General features: G+C 43.1%; 1 protein-coding gene across 2 annotated transcripts in view; it reads left to right on the top strand.

Moving 5' to 3' along the window:
- The window catches only part of Vps41 (VPS41 subunit of HOPS complex), a 157,162-nt gene extending 147,941 nt beyond the window's left edge, over positions 1-9,221 (top strand). For both annotated transcript variants that reach the window (XM_028860126.2, XM_037205920.1), the window contains exons 26-29: positions 3,884-3,983; positions 4,089-4,133; positions 6,894-6,973; positions 8,522-9,221. In XM_028860126.2, coding sequence (XP_028715959.1) covers positions 3,884-3,983; positions 4,089-4,133; positions 6,894-6,973; positions 8,522-8,602 — 306 coding nt within the window. In that variant the 3' untranslated portion in view covers positions 8,603-9,221. The remainder of the gene's footprint in view (positions 1-3,883; positions 3,984-4,088; positions 4,134-6,893; positions 6,974-8,521) is intronic.
- Positions 9,222-15,617: the final 6,396 nt, after the last annotated feature.

The following is a 15,617-nucleotide window of genomic DNA, read 5'->3' as shown; positions in this document are numbered from 1 at the left end:
TGTTAGAACTTGTTCCTGAGGAGGCAGATGTGGGGACTGAGTCCTTGTTGAGAGCAGAGGCCTGAGCCTGTCCAGGTCATCATGTGATGTGCACTGAGTCATTTGACACCTGAGGCCTCTTTTCCCAGACGCACTCTAGTCATCTCCAGGACCACAAACATGTTTTCCTGTATTTACACTTGCTACTTAAAATTGAAGGCACAGTCAGTTTAAAGAAATCAACAACTTCTTTCTTTCTTGCCCCTTTTTGGGAGGAGGGCACAAATTTCTTTTTCACTCATATTATCTAACCTCCCTTTGTTTTTCCTGAGATGGTCTTTAAACTTGAAAGAAGCTTTTGAGACCAAATGGATTTTTTCCTTTACAGAGTAGTTCAGTTTGATCTTACTGCCACATTGAAGTGGCACAGTTGGCCTGGGCCCGCCAGCCATCGCTTCCTGGATCCCTTCAGCTCATCTGTACCTTGTGTTAAGTACAGTCATGATTTTAACGTCTTTTTAAACTGAAGAGTAGACCTTCACGTTTAGCTTTCCCATTTTTTTTCTCTCTACACTTAGTCATCTTCGGCAATAATCCAACAAGAGCAGAGCATTCCAAGTAGAATTGATGTCCCATGACACCAGTGACCTAAAGACGAGGCTGGAAGTGAGGAAATTCGTGGGGTTTGGAAGCCAGCTAGCTGGCAGCCATTTACATCCTAAGGACAAGCACCTGTAAAGTGAAGAAGGCAAAGCCAGCAAAATCCCAGTGTTCAGAGCCTTTTCAACTAAAACTGCAGAAACTTGGCAGTTTTTCTGGCACATTCCCCAGAGCAGCTGTTTCTAAGGAACCATAGTGACTTCTCTGATGTGTGATTCTTGATTGCTTTGTGAGACTGCAGTTTTCCTTTTACTTGGGATTATTATCCATGGAGATGTGCTATAGAGAATTGAGAAAAAAAAATATGGAGCAAACCTAAGGTCTCATGTTGGTTGTCAGCACCTTAAGTATATTCTCACTTAACTTTGACATAGAATATGGATGGACCATTGATTGTACAGTCACAGCTTGTTTCTTTGAAACAAATGATGAAGGGGAAGTGGAGAGGAGCAAGAATGGTTAAAAGAATGAGGGAAGAAATTGGTTCTTAGGTGTGGATAACCTGGGAAAAATAGAAGGACCTTCCATTCAGAAGAAGAAATTCTGAAAAGGTAATATGGTTCCTTCTGAGAAATATCATTAAGTATTTTTGAGATAGAAACTAGTGGTATGAAGTTGAGAGAAGGCAGTAGTCTGTCTTGATGGAGTTTTTAGAACTCGAAGCATCACTAAGCAAGGTTGATAACAGTGTGTCCCTAGTCTCCAGGTTGTGGGGTTTCATTAGGACAAAGCTGTTTCAGTTAGATCATAGGCCTGTCCCTTTAATACAATAGTCACTCTGAGAAGCCAGATCCTACTGCCTGAAAGCTCTCCCTGGAACAGTTAGGTCTACTGTGCTATGACTTTACAGCTCCTACTTGACTTGTCCTGTCCTGGTACCTGGCTCCTTCATGTTCCTGTCAAGTAGGCCAGTCCAGACTAAATCATGTGGTGGAGAACTTCCACCACATCCTGAATGGCAACAAGAGTCAGATGTTTTTCCTTGTTTGGGGATTTTTCATGGCTTTCCTCTGTCCCCAACCCCGTCTCATGCATTAAAGGGAAACCTCTTCTTCCCCTTGAGACTCCATTCATGTCATTGTCCCTAATATAATGAATTGTCCATTCTACTAGTGTTTCCATCATAGCTCGTGTGGTCGCAATGCCCTTTTCCTTAATGAAGTCCATTTCTGTGTCAGCTCCATACATGTCTTACCTCTTCTCTTTCCTCTGTTCAGCAGTTCAAACTGATTTTCATTTCCGAAAATGACATCAGAGGGAAACCAGCACAGGAAGGAGGATGCTCGCACAGCAGTGTGCTGTTTGTCTTCCTTCGCTGGCCTCCCCTGGTGGCCTGAAACTATTGCAGATGTTGACTCAAAAAGACTGATGTTGTCAGTGGACTCTCATTTTCTGATAACTGCCTTACGAGCACCATGTCAGTGACATTAGAATCGTTTCATATTTTTCTGGTTTAGAGCTTTGGGTTTTGATTGGGCAGAAAGCACCACTTTAGTTTTCCTCCTCATGGGTTCTATATGTGCCTAGCAGATACTTTGTGTGAGCAGGCTGCTTAGAAAATGCAGTCCTGGGGGAAGAGTCCTTAAGCCTTAGGCTTTGCTGTCTTCTCTGTGACCTATGGCTATGCTGATTCCTTGGGCTGGGCCCTCAAGTGAGTGTGTCACTGTGCTTCCTGAGCCCTACACCAGAGGTGCTGAAGCTGAGGCCAGCAGCCTCACAGAATTGCTAAACAATTTTCAGAAAGTTTGCCAGCATCAATATTATGTAGATAACTTTCTTGGTGTTTTGTTTTTCTTTTTCCTGTATGCTATATGATTTCTCTTTAAAAAATGTAACTTTTTAATAAAAACAAAAAAATATTATGTTTCTAATAGAATCTGACAGGGAAGTGTACTGGGTAGCCATTCCAGTTTTGGTCTGGAAGTTCCAACCCCCATTGAGGCTTGGGCAACTATTACGCCTACAAGGTGGGGCCGAGGGAGGGCCCTGAAGACCCGAGACCAGGACGGCCCTGCTCTCTGTTCCTGGACAGTATTGGTGGGATTATTAAGGCCACTCCACGCAGTTAAAAGGAAAGTTTTTTAGTGGCGCAACTTACAAATGAAAGAATAGGTAAGTCACAGGGTCTGGGGAAGGTGTATTGCAATCCAGCGGTGTTCTCTGGAGCTCTGCTCAGTCCACCTCCACCGTCCAGGGTTCAGGAACAGAGAGTGCGGCCCATCCCGGTCTCGGGTCTTCAGGGCCCTCTCTTGGCCCCGCCTTGTAGGCATGATAGTTACCGAAGCCTCAATGGGGGTTGGAACTTCCAGACCAAAGCTGGAATGGCTACCCACTACAGGGAAGTTAAATGTAAGCAGTGTGGTACACACCTAAAACCTAGCATTTGGGCGGTTGGGTCAGGAGGATTCCTGTATAGTGAGATACGTTTTCATAAAAACAATGAAAAAGGAGGAGAGGCCCTCCACAAGTTGTATGAAAGTGAACACAAGAATATTAAAACCTTGCAGTCTTGATTGTCACAACAAAACACTTGAAGCCATAGGGACAGAACTGTAATCATCAGTCCTGAATGTGCCCCATCATGTAACTGGGGGCAGCCTCTAGCTAGATTCACCCAGAGCTGGTGTTCTGGTACTTTGCCATTGTGTGTGGTTGCCATGAAGGACTGTGGTTGCTTGCCCGCACTCCCATTCCCAGTGGTGTGAATTTACACTTGTGGAAGAAAAGCACACGTCTAGGTTTAGAGCTGGGAGTGATGTCTCTGTGAAGAAGGCCAAGGGGCACCAGAGCACTTACAGTGACCCACAAGCACAGGAAGTCACAGGCTTCTCTGCACACTTCTCATCTACACCTGCTGCCTCGCTCATGACCGACCCAGTGCATTTGTCAGAGGATAGATGGGCAAGTTTTCCATCCTGTGCAAAGATCTGAAGGTTAGACTCCATGAGTCACTCAAGAACCAAAATGCCAGGAAACAACCCCATGCAAAGTGGAAAGCCTGTGAGATAACAGTAGAATTTTAGTTCACGGTCTTTTCAGGGCTTTGGGATTTATACTTGATTTTACTGATACCACAGTGTGGTTATAAAAACAAATAAATTGCCAAGAATAATGCCTCGCTCACTTGACAATGTTTGTCAGGCAAGAGAACCATAAGTGCCTGTGACATCTTCTGATTCCTCAGTTAGACACTCCTGATACTTAAGTTTTTTAATGATCTTTCCTTTTTAACCATGTACATTAGATTCTGCTTCGGGAAGGCTGCAAGAAAATCCTCGTAGCTGACTCTTTGTCATTACTGAAGAAGATGCACCGATCCCAAATGAAAGGTGTTCTCGTCGATGGTGGGTAAAGCTGAAAGAACCTTCAGAACCATGTACCATGTTTTCCAGAGAGGCCAAGCAAACAGAAATGTGTTTAACCTGCAGTGTGTGTGTGTTTTCTTACAGAAGAGAATATCTGTGAATCGTGCCTCTCTCCCATCCTCCCAACAGGTAAGATGCTTACAGGGGAAATGATTTCCCAAACCTGTTCATGACGGTGGGATTAAGCTTTTGAAATTAGCTATTTATAGTGCCTGTAAAATTATGTGACTTTACAGTTGAGGAAGGATTTCAGCCCCTTCGCTGCTTCTGTGAGTGCTGATGCTTCCGACAGCAGAGCAGGGGGGTGTCAGCATCTGGGGTTTTTGCAGGAACCCACAGTGCTGACCATGCCACAGGACTGAGTTCCAGGGAGTGTGGGTGGGCCTGAATGCCAGTACTTCCAATAAGGTGATGCTGCTGGATCTGGCTAGGGCCCCTGCTTTGAGATTCTTCAAAAGAAAAGAAAAGCCAAGTAAAAACCTAACTGTCTACATTTTCAGTTCTATGGGGAAAAAAACACCCTCCTGGGTACCTGGGAAGCAGTCGATGAGTGGCTGCATCTTCACTGGAGTTCTAGACACCCAGACCATCGCCCACCTTGGTGGAAACAGTATTCAGCATCAAATTTGACCGACTCACTGAAAAGTAGATGTTCCTGTCCCTTGTTGCTGGAGGGCTTCTCTCCAGCTTCCACCAAGCCCCGCAGTCCCACAATCCACTTATAAAATAATCACTCAGACTCTTATATCACTTATAAACTGTATGGCCGTGGCAGGCTTCTTGCTAACTGTTCTTTTATCTTAAATTAACCCATTTTTATAAATCTATACCTTGCCACGTGGCTGGTGGCTTACCGGCGTCTTTACATGCTGCTTCTCCTGGCCGTGGCTGCAGTGTCCCTCCTCCTTCTTCCTATTTCCCTAATTCTCCTCTCTCTTTGCCCTGCCTATACTTCCTGCCTGGTCACTGGCTATCAGTGTTTTATTTATATAGAGTGATATCCACAGCAGTCCCTGTTTCTTGGTAGATCTTCATACATAAGAAAATGTTCATTAAAGGATCATTCCAGCATGAGAAAAGGAAACTCACAGTTGGAAAGTAGAAGTCAAAACATAGTTGCGAGGATACTTTTATATACAAATTCAGCATGGAAAATCACAGAGCTCTCACCGCTCAGTTACCTGGTATTAGGAAGTATTCCATAGCACAAGAGCACAGGAATCATTTCACACAATCGTGGTTCCTGAGGGAGCAGATCTGGGTTTTAAGTGCTTTCTGTAAACCGTGGTGCTTTAGGTGGCATTTCAGTGGAAAAGGGCCATGGGTGCTTCTGTAAAGTTACATCCTCAGTTTCTCCTGTGGAGGGCACTAGGTCTTATCAGAACTAATCTGGCCACACGACAGAAGCAGATGAGAGGACCAAACCAGACAGAAGTGTAGTAAAATACAGAGCGCCTGGGGTCCTGACCCAGTTCAGTCTCAGGCCTCAGTGAGAGGTCTTGGCAAAGGTAAGGTGAACTGAAACATTTTATCAAGCTATACACTTGATTTCAGTATGTGGCAGTTGGAATTGTGGTCAGGACACACACAGGGGCACATATATTCTAGTTTTTCAAATAAACATCACCATATTTGCTGTGAAATTGTCCTGTACTGATCATTTTGTTAACTGGCACTGAGGCCAAGCAAGTAACCTATAAACTGTAGTTCCTAACAAGGGCTCCTCACTCCTCACGATGCTTTTGTAAGGAAGCCGCCTCAAACGCAGCCTGTTGGTGGGAAACCCATTCAAGGCTGGCTGAACCATTTCCTGGTCTGTTTATTGCACTGAATTCTTTTTTAAAAATATTTTCATTTTATGATTAATTTAATTTTACATATCAGCCACAGATTACCCTGTTCTCCCTCCTCCCATCCCCAACCTTCCCCCCAGTCCACCCCCCATTCCCACCTCCTTCAAGGCAAGGTCTCCCCTGGGGAGTCAGCCCAGCCTGGTAGATTGAGTTGAGGCAGGTCCAGTCCCCTCCTCCCTACACCAAGGCTGAGCAAAGTGTCTCAGCATAGGCCCTAGGTTCCAAAAACCCAGCTCATGCACCAAGGACAGGTCCCGGTTCCACTACCTGGGGGCCTCCTAAACAGTTCAGGCTAATCAACTGTCTCACTTATCCAGAGGGCCTGGTGCAGTTCCATGGGCTCCTCAGATATTGGCTCACAGTTCATGTGTTTACTCTAGTTTGGCTATTTGTCTCTGTGCTGTTTTCCAGTCGTGGTCTCAATATCTCTTGTTCATATAATCCCTCCTCTCTCTCACCGATTGGACTCCTAGAGCTCCACCTGGGGCTTGGCCATGAATCTCTGCATCTGCTTCCATCAGTCACTGGATAAGAGTTCTATCATGACAGGGTGTTCAGTCATCCGATCACCAGAGTAGGTCAGCTCAGGCACTCTTTCGACCATTGCCAGTAGTCTATAGTGGAGATATCTTTGTGGATTTCTGGGGACCTCTCTCAGAATGGGAAAAGATCTTCACCAACCCCATATCTGACAGAGGGCTGATATCCAGAATATATAAAGAACTCAAGAAATTAGATGTTAAAATACCCAACAGTCCAATTAAAAAATGGGCTATAGAGATAAACAGAATTCTCAACAGAAGCAGCTCAAATGGCTGAAAGACATTTAAGGAATTGCTCAACATCCTTAGTTATCGGGGAAATGCAAATTAAAACAACTCTGAGATACCATCTTACACCCTTCAGAATGGCTAAGATCAAAAATACTGAAGACAGCTTATGTTGGAGAGGATGTAGAGCAAGGGGAACTTGTACAGCCACTTTGGAAATCAATATTGCACTGAATTCTTCTCCTTCTGTTCCCAACCTCTTGCAGATGCAGCTAAGCCCTTCAGTGTGGTGGTCTTCCATTGTCGACACATGTTCCACAAGGAGTGCCTACCCATGTCAAGCATGGTAAGTTGTCAGCCCAACACCTGTCAGCTGAAAAGAAACAGATCAAATCAGAGTAATCACAACTAGAATCCGTCATCCTTACAGCTCTGGCTTTCTTAATTCTAGTACACAAGACAATTGGTCCTGTACCTTCTACTGAATCCATGGGTTCTACATCCATGGATTGAACCAACCTTGCATCAGCAATATTGGAGAAAGGCTACATTGTACTAAATGTGTAGATTTTTCCCTACTTGTATTTATTCCTTAAACAAAACATATAACTGTTTATACAGCATTACACTGTGTTCAGTATTGTAAGTAATTGGAGATGTTTTAAATATGTGGGGAATGTGCATAGGTTATGTGCCTTTGTATGTAAAGGTGCTCTATTTCTTTTCTGCTACTTTCATAAAACACTAACAAAACCCTTGTTGGTCAGGAAAGGGTTTATTTGCTTACAAATTATAGTCCATCATGGAGAGATGCCAAGGCAGGAACGTAGAGGCACCAAAGCAGTAATGTAGAGGCAATAACTAAAGCAGAGACCATGGAAGAACATGGATACTTTCTTGGTCAGCCTGCTTTCTTATATAACCTAGGACCACCTGCCTAGGGGTAGTACTGTCTGCAGGGCTTAACCCTCCCACATCAATGATTAATGAAGAAAATGCCCCACAGACTTGTCTGCAGGCCAGTGTAATAGAGACAGAACTCCACTGAGGTTCCATCTTCTTTGGTGACTATAACTTGTGTCAAGTTGAGGGGGAAAAAATTTAAAAACCTCCCCAGAACAGAAGCAGTTGTGGATTCTGGTATCTGAAAGGGGTCCTGGCATCCTCTTGGGTTGGCTTTCCTTTTTCTGTCATATAGGTACATTGTTTACTTTCCAGATGAAGTATGCAGTATACTGTAGCTAACATAAAAGTATACTCATTGGAGTGAATTCATCTAGTGACTTGATGACTACTGGGCTGTGGCCTGAGTAGTGGAAAACACTTTCAAACTAATAAAGTTTTCTCAACCTGCTTTGTATGGCATGGTGCTGTTACCCCAAGCTACCCAAGGCTGGTTCTGCAGTGGTGTCCTTTTATTTTGCATTTGTGTGTGCAAGTACATGGCATGGGTTTGTACATTCATGTAGAGTTTTGTACACTCATGTACTACCTCGGATGTCATTTCCCAGGAGCTATCCTCTTTGTAGCAGGGTCTCTCACCAAGTTGTCCTGGCTGGCTGACCAGTGAGCCCAGGGACCCACTTGTCCACGTGTGCCAGCACTAGGTTATAAGCACAGCAAGTTTGGGTTTTAACATAGGTTCTAGGGCTTGAACTCAAGTCCCTGTTCTTGCTCTTTACCAACTGAGCTATCTCCCTAGCTCTCTGGTGACCTTTGAGTTGCAGAGTAACAGTAGAATGAGTCTCGTCCGAGCTAAAAAGTCTTCTCTGGAGCAAGGGATGATAATCAACCGCTTCGAAGCCCTCCACCCCCTGAATGATGCTCTCTATAATCGTGGTTCTGGATGTGAGAGAAGACAGTGTTTTAACCCTTGCTTTTTATTTCTTTTCAGAACGCTCCTGCACAATACTGTAACATCTGCAGTGCTAAGAACCGTGGACCTGGAAGTGCCATCCTGGAGATGAAGAAGTAGCCCTGCATGCCTGCCAGCCTGCCCTTTGCCACTCTGCTCCAGGCAGCTGTTGGGCCACAGCGGCGGTGTTGACACCAGTGCCGTTCAGGGCTAACCTGTGCTCTGCATCAGTTGCCTCTCTAGACCTACCTTCCAGAAACTTCTTCCTGTCACTGATGGAGAAGTCAAGGCTATTCCCATGCTGTGAAATATTTGGATTCATGATTTGTTTATTTGATTCATTTAGTTAGCAGACAAAAGCCTAATTCGCAGAGTCGGAAATGACTTTGCGGCTGAGTCACACCACCAGGCCTCAGGTGCACTACTGAGAGCTGCCTCAGCTGTCTGAGAACATCACCAGCTGCAGTCAGCCAAAAGCTCTGCTGAAAACAATCTGGCATTCCTGGCTTCATTGTTTATATATCATCAACTGTGGTTCGCTCCCTAATACACATTTAATAAAGCATTGAACACTGCCACTCATTGAGTGACAAACGAGATACCATTAGCTGATGTCCTGCAATTTTGTGTTTGCTACTTACATGCTGTATGTCCTGACTAGTAGAGTGTCTGGTCCTCTCAGGCACTTAATGTGTTGTTGAATGAATAAATGTTGCCCTTCTCTTTGTGAAACCTTCAATGCATTGCAAGCAAACTGGTGCCCTGTAAGGATGTAAGGAAGGGAGGTGAGTTTTGTCACCGTAGTACCTGAGGAGCTGTGGTTGGTAAGTCAGGAGGAAGCCAGTGACCCTGGTAGAGCTAGGGGAGACTCTCCAAAGTGCAGGGGGGGGGGGTCAAATGCCAAGGATAGGCTTGGAATGTGCCTCACTGCCTCTGAGAATGGGTTAGGGATGTGCCTCATGCCTCAACTTTTTGTTCTTAACATTTCCAATTTAATGTAAAGATTCTGCCTATCAAGTGTTACCACTTCCTTTTCTGTTTGAGCAGGTGCATGTCCAGAAAACTTCTCATAGAACTTATTAGCAGGAGGAACGAATTCCAGTACTTTCTACTGGAATTTAGGTCAGTTACACTAAATTACTAAATAACCTTTGGACAATAATCCCTAAGTACAAAAAAAGAGATAGTAAGATTTTCTCATTTTAAGTAACTGAGCTGAGATGCAAGTAATAAAGTGTGTTTATTCCCTTCTTCAAAAATAACCTTTAAAATCCCCAAAACAAGATTGTGTTGTAAACAGAAAACACAACCCTGCCTCCCTGGATGACTTTTCTTATTGAACAAACTGTGGTGGATAGTTGTACTAAAGGATAACCAATCCTTTGCATTATTTGTCACTTTATAAAGATTTAAATATAGCAAAATAGTCAAAATGGTAGTCAACTCACCTTTGTAGTATGTGACCAGCCCATTCAAAACAGATCTGAAGGGCTAAGGAAACATTTCAGATGTTAAGAGCATTGACTGTTCTTCCAGAGGACCTGCAGTCAATTCTCAACACCCACATGGCAGCTCACAACTGTCTGTACCTTTAGTTCCAGGGGATCTGACACCCTCTTCCAACCTTTGTACGTGACAGACATGTACTACACAGACATATATCCAGCCAAAACACAAATACAGATAAAACAATTTAAAATATTTTAAATAAATAAAACATGTCTGAAGCAAGTTTGGCCCACTTGTACCTAAGATGAGCACAATTGCTTGTCCTTAAGGAAAACTGTCCCCTGCCTGTGAATCAGCCGAGTTGAAAGTTATTTAGTAACAACAGTTTTGTTTTTAATCAGAATTTCCTACTAGTTGGTATTCATCCTTGAAAAGTTTTTCAGACACTCTCAGTCAATTGTGTTTGGTTGTTACAATGCTTTAATACTATAAAACAAAGTTTTGTAAAGTCACTACTTTCTGTGGGGCTGTTAATGAACCATTCCATATGACCCTTAACCATCCTGTGGCCATGTAGAAAGGCTTCTTACTAGATTCTCTGTTTGCCCATGAAGAAACACAGAAGCTCAGCAACTCACCACAGGTCAAGGTGGGAGTCAATGTAACAGCTGGATCCAGACTCAGGCAGTCTGCCTACAGAGTGCCTGCTCTTAACCACTCCAGATCTTTTTTACCAATGTATTTACTTGACTTGGTCAGTTTTAGAAAGCTAAACTCACTCTTGGAAGAGAAAGCTATTGGTGATGAGGTGTCAATGGATGACAGAATCACTGGTGGATCTGAAGAGCAAGCCATAGAAAGATTCTAGAAGCATTAAGGAACCTTACAGCCCTGCTGCTGTGGCTGCCCTGAAACCACTGCCCATTTCCACCAGAGGGCGGCTGCACCCAGCAGTAAGAGTCATTATGTTGTGTAAATAAAATGTTACCTGCTTCCCAGTTCCACATAAAATTCTTAATAACCTTACAGATACTGGGTAGGCACATACGTACAGGGAAGATTCTATATGTTAAATACTGAGTCAATTTGCTGTGGTCTGTTACTAAGACCTAGGCTGTTAACACTACGTTTCATAGGGTACTGAGTTTCACTTCCTATGCTTGGATTCTGCAAAAGGCTGGTTTCTACACTATGAGAAAGGGTATTTTCTTTGTGTGGCACAGAGTTGAGTATAATTAGGAACAAGAATGTGATACTAGGAAAAACCAGAGAGAATGAATGTCAGCCTGTATCAGTTCTACTAGAATCAGCCACTGTCCAGGCTCTTCCTGTGTACCCAGCCTAGGGGTTCTAAAAGCAAACATCACGCCATTGTCTATCCAGCCCCTTGGGAATCCTTGTGCCTTGTGCGTGCAAGGATTTGCAGGCTTTGGCTTGAACTTCATAACCCATTGCAGGTAGCTACAGCCTGCTGCCTATCACTCCTGCATGGTAGCTACATGAGTTTCCTTCTGTGACTTTTGCCCTTACACTGTTGTTGTCCTCTACCACAGTCTTCTTAGACAGTCCTCATTCACCGTGACCTCAGACCACTGGCTGTCATCTCCCTTGCCCTACATAGTGCCAAATGTTTGCCTTTGTCAGCTTCGTGGTTGTGGAGCAAATGTAGTCTCAGCTCATAAACTCATGTGCACAGAAGATAAGTGTTTTCTTGTGTATACATTCTGATTAGTGCCATGTTCAATTTCTTATGATGATGAATTTGAATAAATGAGGATTTTTATAGGTTCAGCAACCTCATCTCCTAGGTTGCCTCAGTTACAAAGTTTGTGATAGAGATGGTCTTGTTGCACCCAGTTATCCACAAGAGGAAGTGTACAGACTTGTGTAGCTCCTGTCTGTTGCCATTAGCAAAGCATCATCTTTCCCACCAGCCTTCCAATACAGGCATCTGCCGCCAATGTCTCAAAGTATCCAGTCCCAACTGGCTGGAACCATCAGTCCTTGTGATAACCCTGGTGCTCTGGGAAATATAGATTTGGTACCCTGTTTGACCCTTATCCATCACCATCTAAGAATGTGTGGAGATAGGCAGAAGAAGATAGACATTTGGTTTCAAAGGCTCCTCAGAGGAAGCAGAAAGTGTGATGGTTTCTGTTAGCTCTTTGTATGTCTGGTGGATCTATATCCTTTCCCCCACTGACAAGCTGAGTCAGAGGTCAGAGCATCCACCCTCATGCCCTTAGTCCTGCAGCCTGGCTTCTCCCACACTGCCCCAGGCTATTTGAGCTCCTGGGTCCTTAGAAAAGTAGGAACTGGCTCTTACTTTATTATTATTATTATTATTATTATTATTATTATTATTATTATTATTATTATTTTATATTATTTTTGGTTTGGGGTTTTCAAAAGCTGGCTCTCGTGGCAACTGCTGACTAAATTTTTAAGAGTATTTTGGAACTTCATTGTTTTTCCTTTCCTGCTGTGGTATCGCTGTCCGTGTTTCTATCTTACAAAGAACAAGGGAGCCATAGCCGAAAGCCCAAGGTACAGCAGTAACCCACCTTGATTATAACAGATATCACCATGCCATTTCTACTTATGTGCCCCACTCCATCCTCTGCCCCTTGTCGCTGTCCCTGTGGAGTGTGGGCTCAGTAAGGACAGGAAACATCTTGTTCATCTTAGTGTCTAGAGTGCATGCTGAAATGACTTGGGACACTTGGAATGTGCTGAATGAATGAATGAGTGTATTTGCAGCAGGGGAGGAAGGGAAGGAGAGGGTTTTGTTTTGTTACTTAGTAGAATTCTGTGATGAATGTTGTGACTTGTAAACATGGCCCTCTCCGGATGACTTTCTCACCCACACATGCTGCATTACTCTCTACCTCATCCCGTTCTCTCTTGATCCTCAGTATCATTTGAATTAAAAGAAAAGGAAAGAAGTCTTCACTGGTCTGCTTTCTTTCTCTAAGAATTGGCCCAATGTAGTCTCAAGTTCGGTGTAGCTGAAGCCTCACACCTGTTTTCACCTCTGCTTCCCCATCTAGCCTTTCAATGTTTTTTTCACCACCACATTATCCTTCCCTTCTTCTATGGTACTATCTTGAACCCAGAATCTCATTACCTAACAACTGAGTGGGTTATAACCTTTTCTTCTCATTACTTTGCCTCCAATGTGTACATTTGTCTGGGTTTTTCTGCATACATTCTCCATTCTATAACTTGAAGGGCTATTGATACAACACCATGCTTAACGGAATGAGAAAACAATGAGGTTAAATCTGAAACTTCCTTCTGCCTTCTAAGAGAAACTATGTCATACTTGAAAAGGCAACCTTACTTCCACATTGCTGACAGGTCATAAGGATGGGAGCTGAGAGAGGAAGAAAAGGCAGGGACATCGAAACTACTGAGGTTGGGAGTGCTATTGTGGACCTGTGGCTCCAGTACCCAGGAGACTGAAGCAGGAAGACTACAACTTCCAGACAACAATGGCAAGATGCTGCCCCTACAGCAAGATGCTGTCTCAAAAACTAACACCCTTCCAGATTCCTTGCTACTAAGCAGAGCAAATTGAGCCTTTGTCTAAGTGAGCATTGCACAGAGCTGTGTAAGATGAAGAGCTGTCGAGTGCTCTGCTCTGAAAGATGAGAATGGAGACATGAAGGTTTTGGGAAAGAACCAACCAATGTGCGTGATAAAAGGGTGTTTTTATAAGAAAATGTGAATATTCAGTTTTTCCTTACACTGATGTATTTCCGTCTCCTCCAAATATTAAGTCAAGTTGGTCTAAAAAAATAGACATCTCTCTAAGTAAGTTTCTATAACCTGAGTCCTGAAAAGCACAAGGAAGAGACTAGCAGCAGGAGATAGGATGTGGAATTGAGTGTGCACAGGTGCCCAGTCCCACAGTTACAGCAAAAGATGCAAAAAGGGGAGGGTTCAGCAATTCTGAGATGTTGTCTTTGCAAAGAGCAACAGATTAAAATCCTTGAATCAATTCTTTATGAACATGGAAGATCTGGATGGTTGTAGGTATGTCCAATTGCACATTCATATCTTCATGGATAGAGAACAAACTAAGCTTTTGGTTTTGAAAACAATCTTGGTTACAAAACTACATACATTTTGTCACAAAAAAAAGTTTATTCTAGTTTTAGTGTGTATCTTGTTTTAGACACATCTGTAAATTCTGAGTTCTTAGTGACTGGTATTAGACTGTGTCCTGTCCACAAATAGAAGATCTGCTGATGCCATTAGTATGAATGAAAGGAGGTCACACACAATGAAGCAAAGTGACAGACGTCTAATCATGCTTCATAACAGGACAGAAGTAAAGTGAAAAGTTCTGTAATTATGGTCAATAAATGATTGGGAAGGGTGATTTGTCCAGATGTGGAAAGGGTAATAAAGCAGAACCATTTTCTTTAGAGTCAAAATTTTCTCTGCTCCTCACAGATCAGTGATTTCATAAGTTACTTAACATTTGTAAGCATCACTTGCCTTAATTATAGAATGAGGTTATAGTATCAACTTTGGAAGATTTCAACATCTTTAAGTAAGACGATGCATGGAAATGGTTGGCTAGTATTGTCAGCACAGACAGCAGCATGGGGCCAGTGCTTAATTACTTTCCACATCTGGAGGCTGTGAATGTGGCTCAGAGGCAGTGTTACCTTGGTGTGTGTGACACCAGGGGTTTGATTCCCAATACTAAAATAAAAACAAATGAATACCTTTGAAATGACTGAAATGATCCCTGCCTCTACTAGAGCTGGTCTGTGTGACTAGTGCAATATGGCAAAAGTGTGTCTATGTAACTCTCAAAATTGGTAATGAAGGACACTGAAGAAAACCAGATCATACAGAAAGAGGTTCAATTAGTGAGAAACCAGATCATACAGAAAGAGCTTCAATTCATGTCACCTGCCTTCAGCTCTATGTATGAGCTGAGAAGCCATTGTCCAGTTCCCATCAAATCTTCAGGCTCTAGAGTCCCAACTGACAGGCTAACTTATGCATGACAACAAGCAACCCACCCAAACCACTCCTAGATCAAAAACTATGATAAGTATTTAAGTTGCTAAGGTTTGGGGTCATTTGTTATGTAACAGTAGGTTGTTGTCACCTGACCACAACTATGGACCATCTGTCTGCTAAAAAAAAAAAAAAAGAAAAGAAAACTGTGATAATTTTAATATATTATTTGTCCTATTTACAGAGAGAAGCATTCCTGATTTAGCAGGTGAGAATACTTACTAGGTGTTTTAAAAACAGATCTGACAAAATAGATATAGCTCTGAGGAGGCTAGAATGTGAAAATCATGCCATTTAAGAAAACAAGTAAAGAAACTGAGCAATACAATACTTTTAACCACAAAACCTGAAACAAATGCTGAATTTCAAAATTTAGAAATTTGTTATATAAAAGAGGAGAGAAAAAAAAATGCTCCAGGTGACTTCAGATCAACGGCTGAGATGAACCCGTCAGAATTACAGCAAAAGAGATCTGGCTCAGCCTACGATGGCTTATGCTGGCAGTACCCACCTAAATCTGAGGGTGCTTTGGGGCGTAGAGCCCCTGAACGAGAAGGGGCAGCTCAAGCTAAGCTTGGAAACCATCTGTCAGACTGCTGACACTGACATTGAGCTGCTCCCAAAAGGAGTTGATCTTCCAGGCCCC

This window comes from Peromyscus leucopus, chromosome 5 (assembly GCF_004664715.2).
Source record: "Peromyscus leucopus breed LL Stock chromosome 5, UCI_PerLeu_2.1, whole genome shotgun sequence".
In the NCBI taxonomy this organism is placed as follows: domain Eukaryota; kingdom Metazoa; phylum Chordata; class Mammalia; order Rodentia; family Cricetidae; genus Peromyscus; species Peromyscus leucopus.
The sequence above is the reverse complement of the archived record's forward strand: the minus strand, read 5'-3'. Positions and strand labels throughout refer to the sequence as shown.